At 38.6% G+C, this 18,625-nt stretch overlaps 9 protein-coding genes across 9 annotated transcripts, besides 2 other annotated features; 4 read left to right on the forward strand and 5 right to left on the reverse strand.

Moving 5' to 3' along the window:
* Positions 1-163: 163 nt before the first annotated feature.
* FMP41 (Fmp41p) lies at positions 164-943 on the reverse strand (the record flags this gene model as incomplete). The annotated part of the gene is made up of 1 exon (NM_001183006.1): positions 164-943. One exon carries the CDS (start codon positions 941-943, stop codon positions 164-166), a length of 780 nt encoding a protein of 259 aa, NP_014231.1.
* Positions 944-1,549: 606 nt separating this feature from the next.
* SKO1 (Sko1p) lies at positions 1,550-3,493 on the reverse strand (the record flags this gene model as incomplete). The annotated part of the gene is made up of 1 exon (NM_001183005.1): positions 1,550-3,493. The coding sequence occupies one exon, from the start codon at positions 3,491-3,493 to the stop codon at positions 1,550-1,552; it is 1,944 nt and encodes a 647-aa protein (NP_014232.1).
* Positions 3,494-4,054: 561 nt separating this feature from the next.
* Positions 4,055-4,347: an origin of replication (ARS1415; Autonomously Replicating Sequence).
* A 5-nt stretch (positions 4,348-4,352) lies between these two features.
* On the reverse strand, positions 4,353-5,699 carry BNI5 (Bni5p; the record flags this gene model as incomplete). The annotated part of the gene is made up of 1 exon (NM_001183004.1): positions 4,353-5,699. The coding sequence occupies one exon, from the start codon at positions 5,697-5,699 to the stop codon at positions 4,353-4,355; it is 1,347 nt and encodes a 448-aa protein (NP_014233.1).
* Positions 5,700-5,965: 266 nt separating this feature from the next.
* On the forward strand, positions 5,966-7,186 carry YNL165W (uncharacterized protein; the record flags this gene model as incomplete). Its single annotated transcript, NM_001183003.3, has 1 exon — positions 5,966-7,186. One exon carries the CDS (start codon positions 5,966-5,968, stop codon positions 7,184-7,186), a length of 1,221 nt encoding a protein of 406 aa, NP_014234.3.
* A 1-nt stretch (position 7,187) lies between these two features.
* Positions 7,188-7,401: an origin of replication (ARS1416; Putative replication origin; identified in multiple array studies, not yet confirmed by plasmid-based assay).
* Positions 7,399-8,454, reverse strand: IBD2 (Ibd2p; the record flags this gene model as incomplete). The annotated part of the gene is made up of 1 exon (NM_001183002.1): positions 7,399-8,454. One exon carries the CDS (start codon positions 8,452-8,454, stop codon positions 7,399-7,401), a length of 1,056 nt encoding a protein of 351 aa, NP_014235.1.
* A 420-nt stretch (positions 8,455-8,874) lies between these two features.
* RIA1 (GTPase RIA1) lies at positions 8,875-12,207 on the reverse strand (the record flags this gene model as incomplete). Its single annotated transcript, NM_001183001.1, has 1 exon — positions 8,875-12,207. One exon carries the CDS (start codon positions 12,205-12,207, stop codon positions 8,875-8,877), a length of 3,333 nt encoding a protein of 1,110 aa, NP_014236.1.
* Positions 12,208-12,462: 255 nt separating this feature from the next.
* Positions 12,463-12,681, forward strand: YNL162W-A (uncharacterized protein; the record flags this gene model as incomplete). The annotated part of the gene is made up of 1 exon (NM_001184490.1): positions 12,463-12,681. One exon carries the CDS (start codon positions 12,463-12,465, stop codon positions 12,679-12,681), a length of 219 nt encoding a protein of 72 aa, NP_076906.1.
* A 774-nt stretch (positions 12,682-13,455) lies between these two features.
* RPL42A (60S ribosomal protein eL42 RPL42A) lies at positions 13,456-14,288 on the forward strand (the record flags this gene model as incomplete). Its single annotated transcript, NM_001183000.1, has 2 exons — positions 13,456-13,459; positions 13,972-14,288. The coding sequence occupies 2 exons, from the start codon at positions 13,456-13,458 to the stop codon at positions 14,286-14,288; spliced, it is 321 nt and encodes a 106-aa protein (NP_014237.2).
* A 442-nt stretch (positions 14,289-14,730) lies between these two features.
* On the forward strand, positions 14,731-17,001 carry CBK1 (serine/threonine protein kinase CBK1; the record flags this gene model as incomplete). The annotated part of the gene is made up of 1 exon (NM_001182999.3): positions 14,731-17,001. One exon carries the CDS (start codon positions 14,731-14,733, stop codon positions 16,999-17,001), a length of 2,271 nt encoding a protein of 756 aa, NP_014238.3.
* Positions 17,002-18,625: the final 1,624 nt, after the last annotated feature.

The raw sequence follows: 18,625 nt of genomic DNA on the forward strand, positions 1-18,625 counted from the left end.
GAGATTTGAAAAAACACCAAAAAGGTGCTGGTTACCCTGCATGTGATATGTGATTACATAGCGTAGCGTATACAGAAGCACAATTGGTCGTATATGTGCCAAGCTTGTAGGAAATTAGTAACGCATAACGTGTTATCTGCGACAAGCGTGAATGCGACAGACATTATGTTTCTCTAAATTCATATGGTCCCGGCCGATTTTCACATTCGAAGTTCATGTCGACAATATTGTCATTATTCTGCAATAGCTCACAGTGAACACGGTCACCAGGCTTTAACTCGCCTACACCTGCAGGTGTACCAGTCAAAATGATATCACCCGGTTCCAGAGATATCATGGTAGATATGTGTTGCAGTATTTTATGGAGTGGGTGCAACATGAGGTTAGTACCACCATCTTGTCTCAACTGTCCGTTAACAGAGCACTTGACTCTGAAAATATCCTGTAAGTTTGATTTGTAGGATGAGAACTTCTCGCGGGAGACTATAGCAGAGATTGGCATGAAGGTGTCAAAACCCTTGCTTATAGTCCAAGGTAGCCCCTTCTTTTTGGCTTCATCTTGGACATTTCTTGCTGTAAGATCCAATGCTAGAGCTACACCACTAATAGAGTCATAGACTTCTTCGGGTTTCATCTTAGTGACATTGGACAAATGTTTGCTCACAATCAATGCCAACTCAATTTCGTGATGAACCTTCACACCGCGTGGGATAAAAATGGGCCCGGGGTTAGTTCCGTCTTCATTTAAACCATTGAAAGTCGAGTTTGCAGGTCTAGTGGTCTTGACCAATGATGAAGACAATGGTGTCACAATACTCGAGGTTGGTTTTAGGAAAAAAAACGGTTGTTTTGGAGTTGAATTGTTCAGCTCTTTGATATGCGCTGCGTAATTACGCCCAATGCATATAATTTTTCTAGCTGCCTTCAAATAATTGTAGCTCATAACGTTTTGGCAATTTCCTGAGTCTTTACTCGATAGCTTTCAGAATATTTCTATATAGGAAGTTCTGGCTGAAACGTTTTTCCTTATCAGTTAGAGAACGGTGACCATCTCTTGAAAGCGAACAAAAAAACGTGAGGCTAAGGAAGCTATTTAGGAAAATAGACGAAAAAGGAATGGCAAAAGAAGGAATGGCCCTTTCAAAATAGGTATAAGCAGCACAGCTTGATACATGCTAGGGTTGCAGCAGTATAACTGTACTCTCTTTATGAGCGTAGTGAAAAGACGGTGAAATTATAACGGTATGCTCTATGAAGAATAAATGCTGTAGGAAAATTTACGATAATAAAGCCTTTATTGTTGTTGATCAACAAAAGGAGGCTTAAGCAATTGATAAACTTCTGAAAAGAAGAACCCTATTAAAGTTTATATCAAATATAGAAAAAAAAATCTTGAAGTTACATAAATACAGAAAAAAGCGGGAGAATAAAAGGGATTTCCTCTTAAAAGGAACTTTATAGTGGAATATTTGCAATGAGAAAAGCGGACAGGTTGAAGAGTACGAAAGCATCAGATAGAAGACTATTTAAGAACCCCGTCGCTATCTCGTCAATTATTGTGAGGTAGAGTGGATAGTACATCATGCTTATTAGTATCATGGGTATCGGAATTTGCATTTATTACCAATGGATTAGTAACAGAGTAGCATGAATTGATTATATTCTGTGCACTATTTCCCACATTATTAGTAGTTGTGTTACTTTTGCTGATATTTGCTCCAGAGTTCAGTGAGTATTTTTTATCTAGAATTATTGGTCTTGAATTAACGGAAGGATAGCCCGCATTTTCGCTTTTGACAACGTTAGTGTCCTTATTGAAGCTGTCTTCTTGGCCATCCATGTCGTCCCTTGGGTTTTTGCCTCCCCTTCGGTAAAAATTCGTTTCACATATCAATTGCTTCATGTTTGATAATACTGACATTGCACTTGAATAATCACTCCTTGAAATGCTACTCTCTAACAATGCTATTAAAGATGTAGATGGTGGTGATGATGATGACGGAGTTGAAACATTCACATTGAATTGGGAATTCGAGGAGCTTGAGGGTATTATGCCGCATAGCTTCCCAATGACCTGAGTTAGATCGTCATATTCAGATTCATAGAATTGTAGATCATTTTCAATTTTCTTGATGTACTCTTTCTTTCTTTTTCTAAATTTAGATGCAGCTACTCTATTTCTTTCTAAAAACTCCTTTCTTTTTCTTTCTTGCTCTTCATTCTCATCAAGTGTTACGTTGTTTGAAATTTTATTATTTTCAACATCATCTTTTTGTGCTGGTGCAGTCGTAACTGCTGAGTTTTTTCTTGATATGGAATTTTTTCTTGAAGCCTTAGAAGTAGAACTTGTGCTAGACATCCTTCTCTTTCTTTTTCGTGTTTTGTTATTGAACTGGTCATTGTTCTCAATTTGAGTCGTTAAATTTTCATTCTCCTTGTGATTATGAGCGGAGTGCTCGATGGCATTGAACTCTGCCGGATTATCCATTTTGACAGCCGCTTTCGTTGAAGTATTTGGGGAAAAATTGGAATTACTGATGCTGTTGTTGACGGTACCATCTGTGGTATTTGTTGTAGGTGTTGATTTGAATACTGGATTAGCCAAAACTCCAGTAGATGGTAAGTTTAGCAGAGAACTCAATCCCGGCGTAAGTGGTGTACCATTTACAGTTGGGTGCATTATATTAACATGAGGGTGGTTTTCAATACTTCCATTCACTGTGACACTTTTGTTGACATTTTTGCTACCTGTTATAGTATTTTTATTAATTGACGGCAATACGGGATAATTGTAAGATTGCGTAAGAATACCGGGTGTCAACCCGGTCCTGATATTGGACTCATTAGGTGTCAACCCAGATTTGGACAAGTTTAATAAAAAGCCAGGCATTTGTGAATCATTCGTGGGGAAGCCGTTACCAGAATTACTTGTGGTCACGTTCGAGTTTCGTGGCTGGCGTATAAGTGAAGTCCCTGAAGGAGAAGAGCTGTTTGGATACAGAGATCCGGAGGTAGAAGAAACGCCTATTGCACTAGGGTTTGAATTAGAGACTGAAACAGAATGTGAATTCTGACTGGGATTCGTAGTTGAATTTGCCTGATATAAAATAGAGGGAGAAAGGAGTAGAGGTGGTAATCTTTTCGACCCACCAGGTGTGAGAATAGGCGGAGATATTATAGTAGGTCTTTGTTGGCCTGGTAAAAAACTAGGTGAGTCTTTTTTTACGTCATTATGATTACTATTATCTGTAACGGTTGAATTCCCATTTTCTTCTGGAATACTGTTCAAACTATGAGTGGAACGTTGGGAATGTTGTGTTATCGTTGAGGTAGAATTGTTTCGTGAAAGCTCTTTTGGTAGAGACGGATGGGAGATCGTGCCTGGAAGTGACAAAGCCTTCTTGGAAGAGGCGAAGCTTTGTTCAAAAGGATTGGGTTCTAAATCGAAAGTTGAAACAGTACTTGGTTGTCTCGAGCGTTCCTCGCTTGACATAATGATTAAGCAGGGTCTAGAGACTGGGCAGGTGTATTTGGAATGCAGAAATTGAAATGAAAAGAATGAAATAAAAATAAAAATCCACGAATTGATTAAGGAACTTATCAAATAATAGAGATCGGTAAAAAGATAGGAATCTAATAAGTGGAAAACTCACTTGAATAATAAAAGAGTTTTTCTCGATAAGAAAACACAATTCACTTTTACGTTGAACCCCTTTGGTAGTAACTTTTCTGAGCTTAAAACCACTCCTGAGCGTTGGCAATGTAGCACCAAATTATTGTGTTTCTGGAGAACAAATTAGTCTCACGTATCAGTAACCAAACTTGGTCCTTTTAACTGGAAAAATGTGCAGTTTGTTTCGAAAACCATCACCGTATGACTGAATTCATTCTATTCAGCCCAGTTAATTTTCGTGATTTTTCCCTTCGATTCTACTTTTTTCCCTCTGCGACAAAGTTAGCAGGGTTATCGCTAGCGCGGTTAAGTACGACTTGGTTTATGAAAGTTCTTAGAGAAAAGAAGACACAACGCCATTGAAATTGAATTCTGGGTACTGTTATTGTTCCGTTTCATGTTATTACAATATAATTGACTATCTGAACATTTTGTCTTCATTTTTTTTTTTTTTTATTATCGTTTTGTTTACGTTTAGGCGAAATACTCACCTCTTTACTATTAAAATAATAGAATTTATCAGAAAAAAAGTCAGCAACATCAAAAATAACAGATGGATGGCTCTAGGATAAAGGATTCTTATTCTCTTACGATTGTCTATGTTCTTTTGGTATTTATTTTAACTTTATATATCTGTCTTAATTTATAAATATTTATAACAACCCTTGGCGTAATGTAATCATTTAGTTCCAATCCAAAATTGGCCATTTTCGCCACGATCAATTTGCTTTCTCAGATGTCTACTTAATAACACTCCGACCTCATATTTCTCCTTCGTTTTCTTGTCAAGATATTCTTGAAGCTTCACTACGGCTCTATGTAGTCTCTTTCCGTCTTCCATAGATAAAGAACCCTGTGCATTCATCTTGTTTAGATAGTCAATTTCCTTTTGTAACTTAATGCATTTCATGGATAAATAATCATGTCTTTTTTCCAGCTTGGCAATACTGCCCAGCTCAGACGCTGATGTGATAGGAGAGGAGACTGGCGAATCATACTTATTTAGTGAAGATTTACGACTTCCGTTTCTTGAATTGGAATTGCTGCTCACCGAGATAACTCTGAACGGATTTGTAGGGCGTCGTGTCTCGAAATTCGCCATTTTTTTCTGTCCATCACCATCTGAATTAAAGTGATTTATATTGGTACCATCTTCTTTAGAATTCTTTTTAGGGATAAAAATTTTAGTTTGAGAATCTAAGGGAGTGCTTCCTCCAGAGCGATTGGGACAATTCTCTGAATTATCGTCATGGGGTGTTTGATCAGCTAAACGGCTGCTCTCATGGTTGTATTCATTGTCACCTCCTACAACTATGGTTTGCGGTTGTATATCTAGATCCTTATTAGCGGAAGAAAATTTGTCTAATACAAGTTCAGCGTCTAACTTGTTCTCACCGCCCAAGGTGTTATTCTGGGGCATGGGTGATTTGAAAGATTCAATCTCACTGTTTTCCTCTGTTCCCTTATCTACTCGCCCCTCTTCAACATCCGATTTTTCATCCTCCCATTCATCATCATTATTTTCGATAATTTCAACATCAGCTTCACCCCTGTTTTGATCTATATTGACTGTACCATCTTCTTTGTTCTCAGTGCAGGAGTCCTTTGCCTTTTCATTTCCAGCGGAATTTGCGACAAATGAATTATAGGAGTCACCAATAGCAATGGCGGTGTGAGTTATCTGCTCTTTCGCTATAAAAGGTTGAGTAACCGATAGCTGGGATGGGTCATCCGTACTCTTATTCGCTTCATTCTCAGTGGGAATATGGACCTGTGCGGTTTTGTGCTCTTCAACCTGAGCTGAATCTCCTGGGTTACTATCCGCTCCATCATTGCCACTAAAAAGAGCCGTTTCTGCCACCTTTACAGCGTCGACCACACCCGTATCCTTGACATTATCTTCGACAGCTTCGTCCTCCGCAGGTTCAACTAATTGTAAATTTTCGTCAATCATCTGGTTCATCTGGTTGATATCTATCTCTATTTGAGAAAGCCTCTTCTTTATCTTGTCCTGGTCCAAGCCCATCGTTTCTGTTGTTCTATTTCACACTAACATAGCATCACCATAACAGTAAATCAAATTACAAAACTATTAATGATTTTTGTTTATTATGAAGTTTGAATTTTCAGCGCAATATTTATTTCATAACGCGTCTAAAATGGTCTGGGTTCTGGGCATCTCTAAAGCCCTTCACTACTAGTGAAGAAGAAGAACAAGTAAGGCTTTTGGAAAAGAAAGAGCATCAAATTGAACGATAGGAGAAGTGCTACATACATTTGCCAAAGATCCGCATGGATAGAGTACGCTCTTTGATTGGAAATCGCCGGGGACGCCGACATAATCGCCAACATCCTCCGTATCCTCACAGTGGGTCTCCATCCACCGTCAATCTCTTGGGAGCTAATGGTTATGGAGACGACCAATCTACAATATTTGCACGAGAAAATGAATCTCTGGAAACCTCTGCCAACGAGGGCGATGATAGTGCGGATGCAGCTACTTTGAATACAGCGGTATCAGAAGGCTCAACAATTGGAGACCTACAAAGACAGGGTTATGTTAACAGAGCCCCAAGATTCACGTCAGAAAGAGCCATGCCATTCGTTTCGGTGCTACTACAACGAGGGTTTTTTGCATTCCCCAGTGAAGAATCTCTCCAGCTATTTTTACACAACAAGAGGAAGCTCGATAACATTGATCCAAAGAGGGGTCTAGGACTTCCCCTATTTCACGCCATTTCTTTAAACCTGGTCAAGTCGCTTTTCAGTGATCAAAATACACCGGTAATGAGGATATATAAATACGTTATGATAGACTCCCAATGCGATAAACCTCCATTAAACTCAGAAGTGGTCTCTCGAATAAACGAAAATGTCTCCATATATAAATATGAATTCTGCACTATTCTAAAAAAAATGGAAAGCCATAATTTTTCGAGCAGGGTAGAGCACGATTTTATATTTCATAGAAAAGATGAACCTGATGTTCATATCCCCATGATTAATTACAATCAAAGGAAAAATGCGGATACGGCAATTCATGGATTAAATCTTCGTTGGTACGGGACAACTAGTTTAGCTTCACCTTTTGGCTCAAATAGCATCAACCTACTTGTACTCGATGATACGATGGCATCCTACATGAACCAACAAACTATTGAAGAGTTTGATTCTTACAGCCGTTCCCGTCCCACAAGACCGCTGGGTTATCTCCCAGTATGGGCCAGATACACAGATGATAAAGTTAGTGTCATACCGAAAAAAAGAACTTTGAGAGTAGCTACCTTGTACTTACAAGAAACTGATTCGTTTGATGATGGCTCTAGTTTAACATCTACCAATTATACTGAAATGGGCTCTAATATCATTGAAAATGTGCCGTGGGATAGTCAGATACTTACTTGCATGTGCATGCTATTACATGAATATGAATCAAGAAAGGAGAAACGCCACACCGCATGGGGCAGCTCGACCACATATATGCTAAATGGACCGGCAGGATTACTGATGTAAACCCATTTGCATTTACTTGTGTTTTTTCCTGTTACTATTTAGTCATAATACCGCTAAGAAGCATATAAATATTCAAAGAGAAATATTGTCGTACACCATTAATTTTTCAATAACTCTTAAATACGTTTAGAATGTCACAAGTTTTCCTCACAAGTTTTCCTCTATTATGTAATGTTCCCTATACTACTTTATTCCTACAGTAATAATGTTGACTATCTATTCCTTTTCCTACTATCTTGTTCATCTCTTGGTGGATTCGGCATACGATTGTAACCAAACGTACGATTATACCACTTTATCATGTTACGTGGTGGTTCACCAAACACCATGTAGTACTCGCAAAATAAACACATGGGACTTGATTCGTTAACTAGGACAGAGAAATCTGGAACACGGTTTTCCGTTCTGGAAATATATTCAAAATCATGATAATAGTAGTTTCGTAGTTTGGATAAGTTTTCATAATGATGATGCGGGCAACAACTTTTATGGTCTCTAGATTCGTCATAAAAGTCATGTCGCCTTACATGCCCATTCTTTTTCGAGTTCTTTGACCTGCTGTGCTTTCTAGAAGATATGGAATGTTGACCGTCTCCATGCAAACGAGCTGCGTCAACGGTATCATGATCGATATCTGTGACTTCTTCTGCAACATCTAAATCCTCTACATTTGTTACAGTTCGCAACCCCCCCTGTTCTTCACTTCCAAACCCTCCCGGTAACACCGATTCTATCATTTGAGAAATCTTTTCCCCTATACCATCCGGTGTATCCAGTTCTTGGCTCTCATAATCGAAAATTATTTCGGCTTCTTCGCCATCCAAGTTAAGTTCTGAGTCTTTAAGATCATCATCTAAAATATTTTGCAAGTCCTCCTCTATTATGAAGTCTGCACTATTTCTAGAAGCTATTTGGCCTATTTTACTTTCAAAGGTTTCCTTTTCCTCTGCGGAATCAATGTGGTATGCACTTTGGCCATCTATTTTCGCAAGTTCATCTTCCAAACTCAACGAGTCCATCTTAGGAAGAGCATCTTTGAGCTCTTCTAACCGTGCATTTGATAAAGCTTTTCCTCCATTTCTTATAACGAATTGCATTGCATGAGGAGCGTTTTGAAAAGCTTGTCTGTCTTGAAGCTGATTGGAAAGAATTTTAGTCAGCGCTTTCACACCTTCTTGCATCATAACGTTTATTGGCATAGGTCCATCCTCTGAAAGTACCTCCACAGATGCATTAGTCGTTCCACTAGATTGGTTTGTAGGTGTCATTTTCTTGATGATATGGCATGAAAATAGAAGAGAAGAGAATATGATTAAAGCTATAAATTCGTCGTAAGAAGCACGATATCAGTAAATATGGATAACAAATTACCAAATATTTAGCAAAGAAATTCCTATTCAGGGTATATGCAAAAAGTGCAATCTGTAGTTCTTGCTGTAGCTCTCGCTTATTTTGCCATTCTCATCGTCCAGATCATCTCAACTTTCTTGTCCCATCGCTAAAACATTCACTCGCGCGAGAGTATGTAGTATATCATAGAATACGTAAGACTGGAAATGCTTGAAAACTGTGCTATTTCATCTCATATTCAAGTGAATATACATACATACATACATATATTTATATATATTTTCAACTAGTGAAAACTATCTATATTAGTCTATGATTCATATAAACCCTAAAAAACCTTAATTCTTTTTCAAAGTACGTTGTTTTTCGGCATTTTCGACAACTTTTTCTTCAATGAATAGACCTTTCCTTCTTCTGATGGCATTCATATGCTTACGGGCAATATTCTCTCTATCTGCTGTATCACCTAGTTCCTCCAATTCTTCTTCTGTGGTTGGGACCCAAAATGGATCTAAATCGATACACTCGAATCCGGAAAATACCAATTGAGGTTGTGCTGCACCAGATGTTCGTTTACGAATATCTTCACTTAAACCGAATGCTTCCACAACGGGCACATGTGCCTCAATTTGAAAAAACGGTGTACCTTCTTTCATTTCTTCAGAAATGATTTTACCATGCCTCTGTAGAATAACGGCATACACTTTTCCAAGTACATCGACAGAGGTTTGAATATCACATGAGTAAATTGCCCACATAATTCTTGGGGACCAGTCTAAAAAGGCCTCATGTATAGCGTCCCTTGTAGAAGTTATCAACCTCCCTGATAAGTCCACAATATGTTGTTGGTAGCGCGGATCTTCAATAGATTCAATTTCGTCTTGTGACATCTTATGTACGCTTTCAACAAGAACACACATTCCCTGTACGGGCTCATTTGCCAGAGGTCCTTCGCTAACAGCCAGTTGGAAGCCATTTTTGATGGAATCTGAATACTCAAAGGCTGCTGGAGTACCTTCAAATAGGCTTCCAAGAAGATTATCCTGCGACAGCAAAATGTTGCACCCAACTCTACTTGGCCCAAAACCTGCTAACTTTACTTTAAACCCACTTAATAGTTCTCTGCTCTTCTCCTCCTGATTTATGACCTCTTCAAAAGCAACGAGTAAAGACTTTTTGTCTAGAAAAGAACTTCCAGTTGATTCTATGACGGGATCCATGCTTGAAGTGGACGTCTTCAAAATGTTTTTAATGCTATTTTGATGTTGAGATAAAAAGTCTGTAACTTTACCGCTTAATGGGAACGTTCTGAATGTAATCTTGTACTGGCTCAATAGTAGTTCATGAACACCCCTTCCCAGCTGTGAATTCTGCGGTGGATTCATATCTGAGGCTGATAAAAATGTTTCCCTATATGGAATAGCCGGTTCAGAATGTGTAATTTCTATTCCTGCAAATCTCTCTGTTAAATCTTTTAGGCATCTTTCTAAATGTAATTCACCGGCCGTACACAGAATGTGTTCACCAGTATTTTCAACGTATGTGTGCACGCAAGGATCTGCTTGATCCAACAACTTTAATCCTCGTACCAACTTGCTCATTTCCACAGGATTGGCTGGCTCCACAGCAACACGAACGATTGGCGTAAAATGGAAATTGACGCCCGCTAGATTGACGCCTTGTACGCCCTTCTCTATCAACGTACCACTCTTTAAAACTTTACCGGCCAGACCACGAATACCGACTATATTTCCTGATGGACAAACGTCCAAAGGAACCAATTCCTTACCCATAAACAAATATAAATGCGTAATAATCGCAGTTTCAATATGCTCCTCTGGACATTTTGGATCATATTTTGGACCCAATACCGAAATCTCCTGACCAACTCTTAGTGTGCCACTGTATATTCTTGCAAATGCTACCAAGCATTCTTCCTTTTCGTCAAAAATATCATCTACTTCATCGTTCACATCCTCTGAAATTTGCTTAATACTCTCCAAAAGTGGATCTTCTTCCTCATATTCAAACATTGAACTTAGAGGGTCATTTGGATCTATGTCAGTTGGTACAAAATCTAGGCCGAAGTTATCTTGACTATCTGAATCATCCTCCCCCTCATATTCAAATTCTAAATCCAAGGCGGAAGAAGGCTCTGAAACAACACAGAAAACATCATTATTTCTTGAAGGTTTTGGCTTTGTCTGTTCTCCTACTTCGGGGGTCATAACGGTATCTTTTGCTCTTTTATATAAATCTGATGTATTTTTAGAATTGTCATTCAAATCCATCATTGCCATATTTTCTACCATACCAGCATGTTTTGCAGCATTAAGTGCTTCCTCACGTGCCTTTCTACTTCTCTCCATCAGCTCATCCGAAGATGCTATCCTCTTAGATTCAACAGGTAATTCTTCTCTAGGAATTGAAAGCATCTTAGATACGTATGCACTAACTGGTCCTTCTTTATCACATGTCTTCATGGCTTTCAGAAGTCTTGGATCCATGGCTGCTGTGTCGGATTCGGAGACCAAAATAGTGTTCAAACGATCGGTTTGTGATTCCAAAGGTGAAGGTAATTTTTCAATAACTGTTAACAATACTGCTGTGCTGACGGGTAGCCATTGACCCATGATAGTTCTTAACAATTGTTTATCGTCCTTCGACCTTAGATCACGTGCAAGTAGCTTAATATTTAAAGTTTTTGCTATTTTTTCGACCATTTCAGAATCTCTCGATGTGATTATGTTTTGATAAATTTTCCATATATTTTCGAGGATTAGCGATGTGAAAAGGGGTTTCAGGGATCTTCCCTTAAGGCCTTTATTGTTAATAATTTTTTTTGTCTTGGGATCCATATAGAAATCACCCCATAAAACTTTCTGTAGGTTTTCCCTTTTAGCGCCTAATTTTTGTTCGTAAAATTTGGCCAATTGACCGATGTTGAAACCCCAACCATCAATTGCGGAAGCAAAAATAACGTTGTTATCAGTAGGGTTAAAGTAAATACCCGAATCATCCTTTTCAATATATTCCGCGTTTTCGTTCTTTTCTAATTGCTCCCTCCAAAATAAATCATCCAATTGTCTCTCGTTTGCGAAAAAGGACCCGATAACTGAGTTGACTTGTTCAATGACTTTGGACAAGTGAATATAAGCTTCTTGGGGAGTTAGTTGTAGTTCTGTGATCAATCTATCAATCTTATTCAATACTAAAATGGGCTTCAGCTTCTCCGTCCAACATTGTCTCAACACTGTGACGGTTTGCGAGCATACCCCCTCTACGACATCAACCAGTACGACAGCACCATCACATAGTCTTGAAGCTGCACTGACCTCACTTGAAAAATCAATGTGACCTGGGGAATCAATTAAGTTTACTAGATGCTCGCTTACAAGAGGCTCATCGGAACCTTCTTGTTTACGCAATACCCTAAAATATAAAGAGATAGCCGATGATTCCATTGTGATACCACGTAGTTGTTCGTCAGGCCTGGCATCTAAGAATCGAATTTTGCCGGCAAGCCTTTGTGATATAATACCATTCGAAGCCAAAAGAGAATCTGAAAGTGAAGTTTTACCGTGATCAACATGAGCAACAATACATATATTTCTTATACAGGAAGGGTCATTTTGCAGACGTTTGTAAGTCTCCGATTCCACTCTAGGCATATTTGCTTATCGTGCTTAGAAAAATAACTGAGTTTGGTTATTTTATAAACTATTTTGATAATCTTGATGATGTACAAAGATTGTATTTCGGGTGCACCTATCTATCAATATTCTTGGCTCTTAAGTTCCCATTTTTCAAAATTTCTTTTCTCGTAGGAAAAAGAAAAAGGAAGCGATGAGCTGAAAATTCCACTTTACAATATATCGAATATCCAGTATACCAAAACTACATACAAACGAACACGTCATTAAAAGATGTCTGATAAGCCCGACTCCCAAGTATTTTGTCCAAATTGCAATGAAAGACTTCAAAAGTGTTTAGTACAGCAAAATTATGCCATTATAATATGTCCCAGCTTAGTCTGCGGCTACCCATTCAATCAAAGAGAAGTACTCGAAAATCTAACGTATGTAGACGATAATGACGTCTTAAAAGTTGCAAAAAAAAGATTATCTTCACGAAGCAAACCATAAAATAGTTGCACTATTGCTGTTCATTATCTTTCATTATCCCTAGTAACGCCATTGCAGAGTCAAATATGAGCGATAACAATATAAAGAGCAATAACATGATAGTTGAAATTAACATAAAAGAAGCGACATAATTAAAGGTCTCAAAGAGTGAAGATCAAGTATCCGGTTTTTACGAATAATCTACTTTCTATGTGAAACCCAAAAAAGTTCGTACAAGGAAAACTAAAAAGTGTGTAATAACTTGTCTAGCTTTGGCATTAAAACTTGTCAATTATTCATCACCAATATAGACTAATGCGTTTTGGAACGCCAAACCGCAGTGACAAATAGCAAATATGTAGCTGTCATATCGGCATATAATAACAGTTTTCTACCAAATGCTGTCCTACATTCAGAGATCTTACATCCTTACATCTAAAGTAAAACCTAGACATTTACTTCGAGTTATACTTTTTTTTTATTTATCTATTTTTTCTCTTGCGGACATTTAACACCTGAATTCCGCCTAACGCCAGGACTGATCCTGCCAGGGAAGGGAGCTTTGTCTAGTGCCAATAGGCCGGACCAGTAGGAAGGTTACAGCAGCTGGCCCGCAGAGTGATTGGGTCACAGGAAATAGCGCAACCTTCTCTTTTGCCCGGGAAAGGCGGTTCAATCTACCTTCGAAGGGCTAGTACATGAGCGCGAAGGAGGCAGATAATAGCACCATTAAGTGGTCCAAATGCATCTTGAAATCTAATCCTTAATAGAGGAAAACAACAATTATCAGTAAAAATGGGTATGTTATAACCATAATTCCTAATGGTGAATAAAATCAGGACCAATAAAGAAAAGCTAATTTGATTTTTATTGTCAATGAAATTTCATAATCGTCATGAATGCATAAACAGACACACCTAGCAACTGTATAATCTGCGCCTAAAAAGGGCGTATACACAAAACTAAACGATGCGCAATAAAAGTTCAGCAGTCAGCAATGAAACCGAGATATGCAGCAACAGAGTATCATATGCATGGAGGATCCTTTCTGTTTTTCTGATAATATGCTCTGAAAAAGCTCCAAACAGCACAGTAGCCTATTTGTGAAGCTCAAAAAAGGCTTCTATTTCCCTCGCTATCTTCAGATTGTGCAGTGATATTCTTTGAGGAAGGAAACGTAGAGGGGATAAGTTGGATAACTGTTATTTCTTTTCAATATGCTAGATTTTGCTTACCACCTTACTGATTTTTTCTAATAATAAACTTTTTTACTAACATTAGTACGATGTCTCATCTATTTCTTCTATTTAGTTAACGTTCCAAAGACCAGAAAGACCTACTGTAAGGGTAAGACCTGTCGTAAGCACACTCAACACAAGGTTACTCAATACAAAGCTGGTAAGGCTTCCTTGTTTGCCCAAGGTAAGAGACGTTATGACCGTAAACAATCTGGTTTCGGTGGTCAAACCAAGCCTGTTTTCCACAAGAAAGCTAAGACTACCAAGAAGGTTGTTTTGAGATTGGAATGTGTCAAATGTAAGACCAGAGCCCAATTGACCTTGAAGAGATGCAAGCACTTCGAATTGGGTGGTGAAAAGAAGCAAAAGGGTCAAGCTTTGCAATTCTGAATCTCTTTATGGGTTTCGCTTTTGTATTTTCTTTGCTTTAAAATCTGATATAATTACATATTATTACAATATAAAACTTTACGATAATTCCTGCAACTAATGATGCGTTAGTACGGTTCGGGCGCTCTAGGACGCGTGTCGGTCGGGTAACCATCATTCTTATTCGACGAAAATGATTAGTTTCCAGAGAAGCAGTTGCACTCCAGTTTGATCTGCAGTCCAGCGACTATTTTTAACATTCAAAGATCATTTTTCGTTTGAATAGTTGAGCAAGGTCATATAAATTTCTATATCACACGAATAAGGGTTCAGATATTGCTTTATTATCGGCGAACACTGATATTACCACATAGATATCGCTCTTTTTTTGAAACGTAAGCGTAAATTTCAGTATAGGTACACGTCTGCGCTGATCCTTCTGTAATCCTCTGCAGTTTTCGCAATGTATAATAGCAGCACCAATCATCATGAGGGTGCACCTACTTCAGGACATGGCTATTATATGTCCCAACAACAAGACCAACAGCATCAACAACAACAACAATACGCCAACGAAATGAATCCGTATCAGCAAATTCCTAGACCGCCTGCTGCAGGATTTAGTAGCAACTACATGAAAGAGCAAGGCTCTCATCAATCGTTACAAGAGCATTTACAACGTGAGACAGGTAACCTTGGCAGCGGTTTTACAGACGTTCCAGCCCTGAATTATCCAGCCACACCACCACCACATAATAATTACGCAGCTTCAAATCAGATGATCAATACCCCACCGCCGTCGATGGGTGGTCTTTATAGACATAATAATAATTCCCAGAGCATGGTTCAGAACGGTAATGGGAGTGGGAATGCACAATTACCCCAATTATCACCGGGCCAATATTCTATAGAGTCAGAGTACAATCAAAATTTAAATGGCAGTTCTTCTAGTAGTCCGTTCCACCAACCGCAAACGCTACGGAGCAATGGGTCATATTCAAGCGGGTTAAGGAGTGTGAAAAGCTTCCAGAGGTTACAACAAGAACAGGAAAATGTCCAAGTTCAGCAACAACTTTCCCAAGCACAGCAACAAAATTCCCGGCAACAACAGCAACAACTTCAATACCAGCAGCAGCAACAACAACAACAACAACAGCAACATATGCAAATACAACAACAACAACAGCAGCAACAACAGCAGCAGCAATCACAATCTCCCGTTCAGAGCGGCTTTAATAATGGTACCATATCAAACTATATGTACTTTGAAAGACGACCAGATTTGTTGACTAAAGGAACGCAAGATAAAGCAGCAGCTGTAAAGTTGAAGATTGAGAACTTTTACCAATCCTCTGTTAAATACGCCATTGAAAGAAATGAAAGAAGAGTGGAGTTAGAAACAGAACTAACTTCTCATAATTGGTCAGAAGAAAGGAAATCTAGGCAATTGAGTTCTTTGGGTAAAAAAGAGTCACAATTTTTAAGGCTGCGTAGAACGAGATTATCGTTAGAAGATTTCCACACTGTGAAAGTCATTGGAAAAGGGGCATTTGGTGAAGTCAGACTGGTTCAGAAGAAAGACACCGGAAAAATATATGCAATGAAAACTTTATTAAAATCCGAAATGTACAAAAAGGACCAATTAGCACACGTCAAGGCTGAAAGGGATGTTCTGGCTGGAAGTGATTCTCCATGGGTGGTTTCGCTATATTACTCATTCCAAGATGCTCAATACTTATATTTAATCATGGAATTTTTGCCCGGTGGTGATTTGATGACCATGCTAATCAGGTGGCAACTATTTACAGAGGATGTTACTAGATTTTACATGGCTGAGTGTATTTTGGCCATCGAAACCATTCATAAATTAGGATTCATTCACAGAGATATTAAACCAGATAATATTTTGATCGATATTAGAGGTCATATAAAATTATCTGATTTCGGGTTGTCTACGGGGTTCCATAAAACTCACGACTCAAACTACTATAAAAAGCTTTTGCAACAAGATGAGGCAACTAATGGTATTTCCAAGCCAGGTACTTACAATGCAAATACAACCGATACTGCAAATAAAAGGCAAACAATGGTTGTGGATTCTATTAGTCTAACAATGTCAAACAGGCAACAAATTCAGACATGGAGAAAATCACGTCGTTTAATGGCATATTCTACCGTAGGTACACCAGATTATATTGCTCCTGAGATATTTTTATACCAAGGTTATGGGCAAGAGTGTGATTGGTGGTCACTTGGAGCAATTATGTACGAGTGTCTGATTGGTTGGCCTCCATTCTGTTCCGAAACTCCACAGGAAACGTACAGAAAAATCATGAATTTTGAGCAAACTCTACAATTTCCTGATGATATTCATATCTCTTATGAAGCCGAAGATCTAATCCGTCGACTATTAACTCATGCAGACCAAAGACTTGGTAGACATGGTGGTGCAGATGAAATAAAAAGTCATCCATTTTTTCGCGGTGTTGATTGGAATACAATCAGACAAGTAGAAGCACCGTATATACCAAAGTTGAGCTCCATCACCGATACTAGGTTCTTCCCAACCGATGAGTTGGAGAATGTTCCAGATTCCCCAGCTATGGCACAAGCTGCCAAACAAAGGGAACAGATGACAAAGCAAGGTGGAAGTGCGCCAGTCAAGGAAGATTTACCTTTTATTGGCTACACTTACTCCAGATTTGACTATTTGACAAGAAAAAATGCGTTGTAGGGACGCGTTAAGGACATTCCTCTTTATTCAAGTATTTATCTATGGATGTAGAACGCACATTATGAATAAATAACTGCACTTTTTTCGGGAAAAAAATTACCAAAATAGACATCAGCTTTATCATATGTCTCCTTGAAGTATTTGAACGACCACCTTTCCGAAGACAATGTACCTAGTAACCTACAGGCTGCCCTTAATCCATACATCCACGCACAATAGCACAATCTCGGTGATGGCTGGTTTTTTTACCTTGAAAAACAAGAAAAATGGCTGATGTAGTTGAAAAAGGTAAAAGAGATGGCAGATCAGGGGACGATTTTGTAGAGGAAGTATCTATATATATCGACCATATTGAAAAAAATATGAAATAACATACACACGTGTAAGAATATATAATTTTTGTTATTAACACGTCGTAAAAGAGAAAAGATCGTGCTTTCATCACGCGCTTCCTCTCGGCCTTTCGAACTATAAATTATAAGATGATCCAGTCTTACAATACTGAATGAAACTCAGGGAAGACGATAGCGGAGGTTCGACAACCGATCACTGTAAAACCTACACTTTCAAGTTCATTAATCGTCGCTTGAAAGATCGTCATAACCAAATATTGCTAGAAACAAAAGCGTTCGGGATAGGTCAAACCATGATGAACTAGTTCCACACGCATATCTTAAAGCGTGCTATTTTTTAAAAAGGGCAAATTTAGGAATGTCTGACGGAATCCCTAATCATCTTTGGCTTTTCCCTTCACTCCCTTCTTTTACCGACGATGGTTTGAAGGAAAGAGAAAAATGAGCAATAGGAAAATTCAGTAGTCGATTTCCATTTCAATTCCCTATTGGGTAATGTGGCGGCGAGGGCTAAACATTCGGTATCATTGATTCAATGTTCTCACAATGTTCAAATTCTCGGATCGGGTATCCCTAATTGGGATCTCTTTCCAGAGGAAGGGGCCTTGATGTGGGATTGAAGACACATGAGTTTTTTTCTCACCGTCGAAACTTTTGCTTACCCGTAAAACATCGGCCATTCGTTGGTTTATTATGTGACTTTTTTGTGACTTTTTTTTTTGCGAAGTTTTCTCGTCATCCGCGGAAGATCCGGCGGGCGAAAAAGTCTCTCACTTTTACCCAATCGGGGCATGTTATGTGGACATGTTATGTGTCCAAGAGACACATGAGCCCAAAAAGGGTACACTGTCTAAATAGTTTACCCTTTACGAATCGAAACTTCTCGAAGAAGGGGCCGAAAATTAGCGCAGAAGTTGACGAAAGTTTATACTTTTCCTAATGGAGAGGCTCAGGAGCTGAAAAGGGATATATTCGTACTCTATTGCATCTTCAAACTCCGAAGAATCTCAGTAGGGAGTGAAGCCGGCTTCTCGATGCTACAGTTCAACATCGATACTTTGAAGAAAGAAAGCGCCTATTATATCTCTTTTACCCTATTAGTAATAATTAGGAAAAAGGGAGAAAAAAGTACCTCACTAAAAAAACCATCATCTCTGAAATATAAAAAGCTTGATAGAGGGTGACATTTGCTAGAACTTCTGCTGTGTTCTCTTGGGTTATTGCTCTTATTGAATATCCCTTCTATTTCTTTCTTGCTTGTAAAAAATCAG

This window comes from Saccharomyces cerevisiae, chromosome XIV, assembly GCF_000146045.2.
Source record: "Saccharomyces cerevisiae S288C chromosome XIV, complete sequence".
NCBI classification, from domain to species: Eukaryota; Fungi; Ascomycota; class Saccharomycetes; order Saccharomycetales; family Saccharomycetaceae; genus Saccharomyces; species Saccharomyces cerevisiae.